The sequence below is a fragment of the Anopheles cruzii genome, chromosome 3 (assembly GCF_943734635.1).
Source record: "Anopheles cruzii chromosome 3, idAnoCruzAS_RS32_06, whole genome shotgun sequence".
Lineage (NCBI taxonomy): Eukaryota > Metazoa > Arthropoda > Insecta > Diptera > Culicidae > Anopheles > Anopheles cruzii.
Window position 1 is genome coordinate 61,003,883 of NC_069145.1, and position 11,143 is coordinate 61,015,025.

The 11,143-nt window shown below is 46.2% G+C and overlaps 1 protein-coding gene across 1 annotated transcript; it reads left to right on the forward strand.

Annotated features, from left to right (window-relative positions):
- The first annotated feature begins 35 nt into the window (after window positions 1-35).
- On the forward strand, window positions 36-5,592 carry LOC128275673 (cullin-associated NEDD8-dissociated protein 1). Its single transcript, XM_053014255.1, has 8 exons — window positions 36-329; window positions 731-900; window positions 1,063-1,729; window positions 1,795-2,053; window positions 2,122-3,520; window positions 3,585-4,474; window positions 4,579-4,725; window positions 4,803-5,592. The coding sequence occupies exons 1-8, from the start codon at window positions 294-296 to the stop codon at window positions 4,946-4,948; spliced, it is 3,714 nt and encodes a 1,237-aa protein (XP_052870215.1). The 5' UTR covers window positions 36-293; the 3' UTR covers window positions 4,949-5,592.
- Window positions 5,593-11,143: the final 5,551 nt, after the last annotated feature.

The window sequence follows — 11,143 nt, forward strand, 5'->3', positions numbered from 1 at the left end:
CAACCGTAGGACCGTTTTGGGAATTGGCAAACTAACGAGTGATAATCGTCAAAACAGAGAAACACGGATACCCTTCCGCGTGACGACCGCCTACTGCGTTGTCTTTGGTGCAGTCCGAAACAATAGACCACAGGTTCCGTCGGTAGCTTCGGCTTCTCTTCGTGGAAAATATTTGCTCACACGCACGCATCTGCCACCAGTGTTCCCGTGTTATCGGAAGCTACATCGGGCTTTCTGCTGCTTTCAAAGCATCCTTCAAGCGTCCCTAGAAAGCGTAAAACAAGGCGAGCACCATGGCGTCGTATCAGATAGCAAATTTGCTTGAAAAGGTAATTGAAAATGAACCATTTCTACCAGGACACAGTCTCATTCTTTCCCTATCACGTATCAAATGAGTTCGCAAACTTCGTCCCCTCCGCCAATCCTCTTACGGCGGCTTGAATCAGGAACTCGGTACAAAACAAGGCGCCTCAAGCGAAAGCGGAAAACGATTGCCGTTCTGCTGCCAACGAATGCCCAAAACGCATCCTTGTTGCGTGTTTGTCAAAACAACACCCTCCCCCCGAGCGTTCCGTATCTTGCAGGGCGCTTGGCAGCGACTTGATTGCATGATAAATGCTTTTAGTTCGTTCACGATTCGGCATTCTTTGAAAACTTGACTTCTTATGCGTTCTCAACTGAATAAACTTTTTCTTTTTAACCTTTCTGTTCAAATGTTTTGGCGCACCAGATGACGTCCAATGATAAGGACTTTCGCTTTATGGCCACCAACGATCTGATGACGGAGCTACAGAAGGACAGCATCAAGCTAGACGACGAGTCGGAGAAAAAGGTGGTCCGCATGGTGCTCCGCCTGCTCGAAGACAAGAACGGCGAGGTGCAGAATCTGGCCGTCAAGTGGTACGTTTTGGCACGCTGAGCCGAAAGTGAGGTTATGGCGACGTTCAGCTGTAATTGCAAATCATCCAAAACCACGCATTGTTTTGGATGCGATTTTTGAGTAGATTTTTATATATTCGTCTTTTTCTTCATCTTTCATCCATCTTCTTCGCCGCGTTGCAGTCTGGGGCCGTTGGTGAACAAAGTGAAGGAAAATCAGGTGGAAACGATCGTCGATTTGCTGTGCGCCAACATGGTGTCGAACAATGAGCAGTTGCGCGATATTTCTAGTATCGGCCTGAAGACGGTCATTTCCGAGCTGCCACAATCGTCTAACTCGCTCGTGCCGAACGTATGCCAACGAATCACCGGCAAACTGAGTGCCGCCATCGAAAAAGAGGACGTTTCGGTGCAGCTCGAAGCGCTGGACATTCTGTCTGATCTGCTGTCCCGCTTCGGCGATCTGCTCGTGCCGTTTCACGAGCTCATCTTGAAGGCGCTCGTGCCACAGCTCGGATCGGCCCGGCAAGCCGTCCGGAAGCGGACCATTGTCGCCCTTTCGCACCTTCTGACGACCTGCAACAACAACGCGTACAACAAGGTGATCGAACACCTGCTGGATGGATTGGAAAATTCGCAGAACCCGGGCACGATCCGGACGTACATTCAGTGTTTGGCCGCAATCTGCCGCCAAGCGGGTCACCGGTTGTGCAGCCACATCGAGCGGGTTATGTTTCTGCTCAACCTGTACAGCCAGCGGGATGACGACGAGCTACGGGAATTTTGTCTGCAAGCATGCGAAGCGTTCGTGCAGCGTTGCCCTGAAGCAATCATGCCACATATTCCGACGGTGGGTATTATCGCCTGACGAACGTAGGTTCGAAACATTCACGCTTGTTTACCTAACTCTCTTAGATCGTCGATCTTTGCTTAAAATACATTACGTACGATCCCAACTACAACTACGAGGCGGACGACGGTGATGGTGGCATCTCGATGGACATGGAAGAGGACGAGGAGATCGATAGCGAAGAGTATAGCGACGACGACGACATGAGCTGGAAGGTTCGCCGATCGGCGGCCAAATGCCTAGAGTCCGTTATTTCGACGCGTCACGAGCTGCTGGAAGAGTTCTACAAAACTCTTTCACCGGCACTGATTGCGCGTTTCAAAGGTAAGAACCTGAAGCGTTACCGAAAAGTTCTTGAGATCACCCTCGCCGTGTCTTTCGATTGTCCACAGAGCGCGAAGAGAATGTCAAATCGGACATCTTCCACGCGTATTTGGCACTGCTGAAATCGACCCGTCCCATGGGTGACGATATCGGGCACGATCCGGACTCGATGGAACAGATTCCTGGCCCGATCAGCATGCTCCAGGATCAAGTGCCGGCGATCGTGCGGGCAGTTCAACCACTGATGCGTGAGAAGTCCGTCAAAACGCGTCAGGATTGTTTTCTGCTGCTACGTGAACTGTTGAATGCGCTGCCCGGCGCCTTGGCGAACCATATCGATCAGCTGATGGGTGGAATTCATTACTCATTGAATGACAAAAATTCCACCTCCAACATGAAGATCGATGCGCTCGGTTTCGTGTACTGCATGCTGGTTGGCCACAGCCCACAGGTGTTCCATCCGCACATCCAGCTGCTGGTACCGCTTATCGTGAACGCTGTGTTCGATCCGTTCTACAAGATCGCAACCGAGGCGTTGCTGGTGCTGCAACAGCTGGTGAAAGTGATCCGACCGCTCGATGTGCAGACGACGTTCGATTTCACGCCCTACGTGAATCAGCTGTACACGAGCACGCTGCAGAAGCTACGATCGCCCGAAGTCGATCAGGAAGTTAAGGAACGTGCGATCGCCTGTATGGGTCAGATAATCGCCAACATGGGGGACGTTCTGCAGGCCGAACTCGTCACTTGTCTGCCACTCTTCATGGAACGGTTGCGCAACGAGGTGACTCGGCTCAGTTCGGTCAAGGCTCTGACGATGATTGCCGGTTCGCCACTGCGTGTTAACCTGAGCCCTATCATAGCGGAGGTGATCCCGGTGCTCGGTTCTTTCTTGCGCAAAAACCAGCGTGCCCTGAAGCTTAACTCGCTCACGTTGCTCGATACACTTGTGACGCATTACAGCCAGTTCCTTGATCCTATGCTGCTGCGCAGTGCCGTTGCCGAAGTTCCCCCGTTACTGAGCGAATCTGATCTCCACGTGGCACAGCTTTCACTCGTGCTGCTCACGTCCGTAGCACGGCAACAACCGCAGGCACTGGTCGGAGTGCACGAGCAAATAATGCAGGAAGTGATGACGTTGGTGCGATCACCGTTGCTGCAAGGGACCGCACTTAATTGCACGCTGAAGCTGTTCCAGGCTCTCGTACAGACCCAGCTACCGGGGCTCGGTTATAGACACCTGCTTAAGATGCTCATGACTCCGTTATACACGCAGCACCAGCAAGCAAGTCCGCTCCACAAGCAAGCGTACCATTCGTTGGCCAAATGTATCGCGGCGCTTACGATGCAAGTTCCGAATGATGCGCTCACCGTAGCGAACGAATTTTTGCAAGAAATTCACAACCGACGCAACGATACGCCGTTGGTGTTTTATCTGCTGACGATCGGCGAAATTGGTCGTCATTTGTAAGTACAGCTAGGTCATGTCATATCATTGCTTTGCTCTTTCTAACGTTATCATATTTTTCAGCAATCTGCAAACCATCGACACGCTCGCCCAAACGATCCTCAACTGCTTTTCAGCGTCCTCCGAGGACGTGAAAGGGGCAGCCAGCCATGCGCTTGGTGCTATCGCTGTCGGCAATCTCACCCACTATTTACCGTTCATCCTGAATGAGATAGAAGCGCAACCGAAACGTCAGTATCTGCTGCTGCACTCGCTGAAGGAACTCATTTCCTCGCTCTCGACCAGCAAGGCCGGTCTCGAACAGCTGCTACCGTCGGTTCCTTCGATCTGGACGCAACTTTTCAAGCACTGTGAGTGCTCGGAGGAAGGGTCACGCAACGTCGTTGCCGAATGTCTCGGTAAACTCGTGCTGGTTAATCCGGAAGAGTTGTTACCCCGACTGCAGGTGGCTTTGCGCAGCGAAAGCGCCCTTATGCGAACGGCCGTTGTGTCGGCGATCAAGTTCACGATCTCCGATCAGCCACAGCCCATCGATCCGTTGCTACGCCAGTGTATTGGCCAGTTTCTGTTCGCACTGCAGGATCCAGAACCGTCGGTGAGGCGAGTGGCCCTTGTCGCGTTCAACTCTGCTGTCCACAACAAGCCTAGTTTGGTGCGAGATCTTCTGCCCGAATTGCTGCCGCAATTGTACTCCGAGACGAAGGTGAAGAAGGAGCTGATCCGCGAAGTGGAAATGGGCCCGTTCAAGCACACCGTCGACGACGGGCTGGACATTCGAAAAGCGGCCTTCGAGTGCATGTACACACTGCTCGAGCAGGGACTCGACCGAGTCGATATAATGCAGTTTCTGGAGCACGTTCAAGCCGGACTTCGTGATCATTACGACATCAAGATGCTCACCTATCTGATGACGGCTCGGCTTGCCGCGCTCTGCCCGTCGGCCGTTTTACAAAGTAAGTACACCCACACGGTACGATTCTATCAAAACGGTTCACTTGCTCATTCTGATGGCCTCAAATGGTTGTTTGTAATTTCTCCACCTTTGCCACAATTACAGAACTCGATCAATTCGTCGATCCTCTGCGGGCCACCTGCACGTTGAAGGTGAAGGCCAACTCAGTGAAGCAAGAGTACGAAAAGCAGGACGAGCTGAAGCGATCAGCATTGCGGGCTGTGGCCGCGCTACTGCAAATCCAAAAGGCTGGTAAGTGCCCGAAAGACGCGCAATGCATGGAACTTTTGCATCTCCGTCCTAATTATCCTTCCCTCCAATTGCTCTAGACAAAAACCAACATTTGGCCGAATTTCTGGCGCTGATTCGCAGCTCGTCCGAATTGCAACCGCTGCTCGAGTCGGTCCAGAAGGACTCGTCCGTACTGACGAACAACAATACCGATGGGCGTGACCTGTCGATGGACCAGAGCTAGGTGAAAGTGATTAAAAGAGCACGCGTCACTTGAATAGGTTTTCGAAAGGCCACTTTGCGTGTGTAATCGAGGAGTTAACGATGGTGCTGCAGAGTGGTGGCAAAGTGAAGGGCAACCGAAAGATGTACACAAATATCGTCTGATGCTGCTTTTTTTATTTTTAATTTCCTGTTAAATACACGGGCCCAGAGAGGATCATGTGGAAACACGAAGACATGAACTAAAGTTATTGGAGCCACTGTCACTTAAGCGATGCTGAGTGCATAAGCGAAAAAAGGATTTAACTAACTGTATAAAATTACAATACAACCCTGCCCATTGACGCTTTACATGCTCAAACGAAATATCACGCAACGGAAATCGTCAACCTCTACGTGAAATAAAATCAAAACTTGCGACATCTGTGTACGCCACGCTCCAGCGTATCCTTTTATTTGACTCTTATTTTTTCCTCCACATTGAAATGAGCAAAGTGTGGAAAACCATGCAAACACGTGGAACATTGTACTAAACTTTGGGTTTTTTGCGCTGCTCTCACCGCAGACCGTTGGCACCATCCGAGAATGTCATTTTTGTTGATCCACAGAAATTTATTGAAATCGATTATGTATGAATGTGAAGGAAACAAATAAAGGAACAGCGTTTCCCGGCAAAGTGCGTTCGATTCGGTTGATGTCTACAAATTATTTATTGGGATTCAATTTTGTTATCATTGCGCTTCATTGAATTGCGAACAGTTTTGTGGAGTAAACTGTTCTTTTTACAGTGTTCTCGTTTTATGTTCGGCATTTGACGACGAGGATTTTGGCTGTAAGATTTTATCATATTTTGCAACAACTTACCTGTTTTTTTTTTAATATTTCGGAGTAAGCAAAAGAAGATCATGTCGGGTGCATTAAATTTCAAAACGATTTTCCATTTCTTTATCGGTATGAATATTTAAGCAGATCAAGGTTTATTTATGCAAACAACAAAACACTTTCAACCCGTCTGCCTTTGTTTTTCTTGTCATCGGCACAACCATCATCTTCATCCGAACACAGCATACGATCAGCACCTTATCGGTCGATACCACGATCGGTCAAACCCGATCTGCATCCGATCGGTCTACATATGGGAGAGCAGAAACAAACTTGACAATATGCCTTGCGATTAGATTTCAATTTCAAATTCAATGAACAACACTGATTGGTGTATTGATTTTTTCTCCTTTATTGTTGATAGCAAAAAACATAAAATAAAACAATACAATCGTAAGTGCCTACTTCTGTACGGACTTTTGTAATCTGTTTGCGCACGCATGATCAACAAAAACATTCGTTTCTGAATAAGCCGTCCTCGCACGAACTTATACTAAATGTCGTTAACTTTACGCATGTTTCGTTGTGGGATAATCTATCAAGCCATCATAACCCTGCTTCGACTTGCCCCTATTTTCCGGATGGTGGGTCCTAACTTTATTCCTGGCTTTGATTTGTGTGGTGTAATTTATGCATGGTTCGTTTTAGTTTCATTTTATTTCGTTTGTACGTGCCGAATTCGTTTGCCGAACGCGTGTAGAAGAAGGTCCTACTCCAGGGTACGCTTGTTAATGTACATTTACTCTAGTTAATAAACGGCTCGTAAATCGTGAGTGACAGTATCGCGTTGGTACGGTAAAATTAAAAGAAAATAAACATGCAAATTCACGCGAACACACACGCAACGTTCAGCGAAGCGGTTCTCCGTTTGTAACATAACGACCCATCATTATTCAAGTATTCGCGAGAAACACGGTCCAGGATGCGTGATACAAAACAAAATCAACCGAAAACCTCTACTTGGTACGAAACTATCTGAAATTCACACTCATAACTCATATTCTATAGTCCTATAGAATTTCAAATTCTATATGTCCAATGTTTCATTTTATTAGTTATTGTTGATTTTTTTGTGGTTTTTTCAATAGATTTTGTTATCTTGTAAACCAAAAATCAAATCAAACACAGATTTGAACAAAAAAATAATTCGTTCGTGCATTTTAAGACTAAATTTAAGAAATGCTTTGTAAACTTCAGTTTATGTAGCCGCCCAACTGTTATGCTATTAGCACATGAGTGTTTTTCGAAATCATAATATTCATGATCATGATTCAGCATGATCAGATTTATCCATCAAAATTCAAATAGCAAAAGCTTTAAAGAAACGGGACAAAAACATTACGGTCTAAAGCACAAAAACAATAAACGAACTTCACAACGCACTAGTCAAAGCATTTCAATGTTCACCGTCGCAATGTATGTGGTGAAGTGCTTGGCGCTAGAAATCGGTTTCACCTGGACCTGCAAAAAGAAAAGAAAAGAACAATACATTAATTAGCTTCTCGTCACTTAAACATGTCTTATCGTACAACAGTAAATGAATTCAACAAACCAAATCAAACTCTAAGCTAACCCAAACAAACAGAAAACGAAAACACAATGCATTAATGCGATTAAACAGCGAGAAACAGTACAAACAACAGGAACAGTGGAAACAAATTGAGCAAAGCCTTTGCTTATAACGGAAACGGAGCTGCGAACATCGAAAGCGAGCGAGCCAAAGTTAATCCAGTTTCGTACCAAAAGGCAGAGCATTTCGCATTTGAAGGTATGAACGAATTTGCAGTAATTTGTAATAGTAATTTATTTCATTCTAACATTATGGGTAAATTTTTCTAAATAGAGTAGCCAATTTTCAGAAGCGTTATGTGGCCCAAAAGATGTTTCTTTGATTATAATCCGATTCGATCTCAAGTGTGGCAAGGTAATAGAATAGCTGAATAGCACTTGGTAGTGTTATAGCGGCCGTTAATCACAGTTTCCATAAATTCTGATCACTGCATTGGGTGCTATGGCTTTAAGAAAAGGTTTACAAACTCGTGTACCTTACTCACAGGCTCTCCCCGGTACGTACTGTGTGTATCTTAACGGTTCTAGCTCTTAATCAGCTGTGACTGCTGAAGAACTGACGACTATGCAGCGAAACAGTGAGAACAGTGACAAAAGTCTGTACATGATTATGTGTTTGGATTAGCAATAGAAAACAATCGGGCACCATCAGTTAGAGAGAACTTGTGTGTTTGGCTCTCTCAAGCACACATCAGTTCTGCTTCTTGGACTCATTACGATGCGCTGCAAGAAGTAGAAGAAGTAGAAGTGTCGTCGGTGAGTCGTTAAACAGCACACAACCCTTCTTTCAGTTTTGTGCGAAGATAATTCTCGTGAAGCATGAGGGGTTTTCTTTAGAAAGCGTTTTAGTAAATCTTCGTCCGGTTTCGTTTTACGTGTTGATTTTGGATAAGTTTTTGGTTTTCTTTTTTTGGCATGTTAGATCGTACGTTAGTGGCTGTTCTGGCCTCCACTGTAGTTGTAAGCCTTTTGTGGTCTGATTTCTGATTTCGTTCGTGTTTTAAGGTACCTAAGGCACATGACTAAGATGTTTCTTTTGTTTGCAGAGGGATTTAAACATATCCTAATGTAGCCATTCCGGTGAAACGATTAAAATGCCGCCAATCCGACAGAATCTGACTACAGTTTTACTATGAGGACCATATTCAAAATTATCAGTGGGTAAGTAGCTAGTTAAACGAAATTACAAAATGGTTTCATTATCCGTCTCAGCAATGAGTATGATTATATCACTAGGCAACATGGACACAGATTAAGAAAAAAGGAACCGAATGTTTCAACGGAAGGTTAAACGTCGCAACTAGGGAAGGAAAATGGTGAGTAAAATCAGGAAAATGATTCAATCAATTTAACATTCCGAGTTCATGGTGGACACTTGTGTTGAAGAAGCGAATGTTCTGAAGAACGGCCACTAACGGCCGTGCACTGAGAGAAGGCGGTATCTGATCTGTTCGTCTAAGAAAAGAAATGTCCTGCCGGTAAAACCCACCAAAGAAGTATCGCTCCTGAAAAACGGTTCATCTGTCCCACTAATATCCGCCTGTGAGAAAGAACGCTGCCACATTGGTCACGTGTCTGTTGCGTATCCTTTTCTTCGGTTTGTCTTCTTCTTTTTCTCTCTTCTCGCCAAGCCTGCACTCGATTCTGCCGAAACGGTGAACTTGGTGCTCTATTTGTAATGGTTTACCCTTTGGCTACATGTGGGGCCTTTTTTGGTTGTTGTGTTGACAGTAAGTGCACGTGTTTGAGAAGCCTGAACCCTTCCATCTGAATGCTGGGTGTGCGTGTGTGAAAGAAAACCAAATCGATACAAAATACAACACTTTGCTTCGCTCGATGGAGTCGAGCTGCATTATTTTTTGTTTAATTTCATTCATACCGGCGGCAATCAGCTAGTTCAAAAAGCTCTAACAGCCCTGCCGATCACTCCATTGCTCCGTCCATTGTGCCGTCTCGCAAATGCATGCCAGAGTAGTAGTCTGTACTTGTGTGTGTGGATGCTGTGACACGGAATGGAAAGTTTTTAGGGTTCTGTTTTAGCAACAAAAACAAGTCATAATTGGAAGAAGAAAAAAAAAAACTAAGCTAAATTATACAAAAACAGATACTTTGTGAGGTGAGAAGAGAGAAGCTAACAAATAAGTATCAGTATGCAAGACACAGAGAGACAAGAAAATGCCACTGAAACGAATGGCATCGTGTCACTGGGAAAATGGATTGCCTAAGACGCTAGTTTAAAAGTGCGACCCGACCCATCGTCAAGCATCGAACACGCGATTCGGTGATATCACTGTCCTGAGATCATCCGTCGGGTGACATGGCGGACCTAGCATTATCCTTAATCAACTGGTGCCATTCGCTCAGTTAGCATAGTCTTGCTGGTTGCCATTGGTTTCTCTCTTTCGCTTGATGACCCAATGGTTCATGATCCAATGGTTCAAATATGCACAGTCGTTAGTCGTAGTATAAGCTTCACTGAAGGGAAGTAGTATTTAAGGTAATATTTCAGTCAGGACAAACGCAGGCACTCCGTCGGTCGGTTGTTTTTTTTAAATTTTGAAACAATTTTGGAAACACACATACTCAGCCAGCCCAGGATGGTAGAGGTGTTGGCTTTTCGTGTGGTAAACGAAAGGCGCCAGAAAGAAAAAGAAGAAGAACGAACAGAAGAACCGTGAAACGTGTGTAATGGCACGGTGTCGATCGAGCACGGCCTCCTACAGCTTCCGGGCAACACACGTGGCAATATTACGTTAAATATACTACCCATCAGGTAAGGCTAGTGCGCACACGGCACATCTTCGGACACTCTCGTCCAAAAACCGGGCAGAAACACCGCTTCCGCTCGGTTACATGTAGAGAATCCAAGCAATAATAATGTTGCAATGAATTAATAAAGTAAAAATTTGATGAAAAAAAAAACAGTATAAGGTTAAGTGATTAGGCAAAAAGAATGCGCGCGGTATATGATAAATTTCGATTTTAGATACCTGTTTCTCGGAAATCTTGGCGTGAAAGAGGTTTGGTTTTTAGTTCTAGATTCTTTTCTCTTTTCTGTTTCTGGATTGTTTGAAGGGCCTTTGAAGGGTTATTTGGTTGGGATGGTCATTGGCTATGGCGTCGTATTGGCGGGCGTTGTCCTACGCGCGCGCGCGCGCGAATGAAACATGGTACCCGCTTCCGGAAATGGCAAATGAGAGCTACGGCAACACAATTATCGGCTGGCGGAAAACCCCCTTCGGGGGGAGATGGTCTTCACAATGCGGATGGCTCAAGACGAGAGGGTGTTGGGAGAAGAGGAAGCACGGGAAAACGGGGGCGGGCGGGAGCGATACGTAAAAGTTAAGCAAAGCGCACACCCGCACGGGAACCGCGAACGCGCGTTTCTTTTGCCACCCAAAAAAGGGATCGATATATACAGAAACATATACACAGTACATGGTGGTCGCTACTAAATGCGTCCCCGAACATCGTGCACCAGCACTAAGCGCTACGCCAAGCAACTCAACCTGTCCAGCACCCAAACGGCCGGGCTCCGGATGTGGCTCTTCGACCATCTTCGACGCTGGCGGCCCTGTTCCATCGATTGCCTAAAGGCGTCTGTTCGATCAACTTGAGTGCAACACTTTTAAAGTCTATTGCTAATACGGCGGCCCGTCTGTGCCTCTGTCCTAACAGATAAATAAAAACAGGGTGTAGCTCCCGTCCAATCGGGTTCAAATCATGGCTCATCGCTCGAGTTTCGCATCAAAGCATAGCAGGCGTT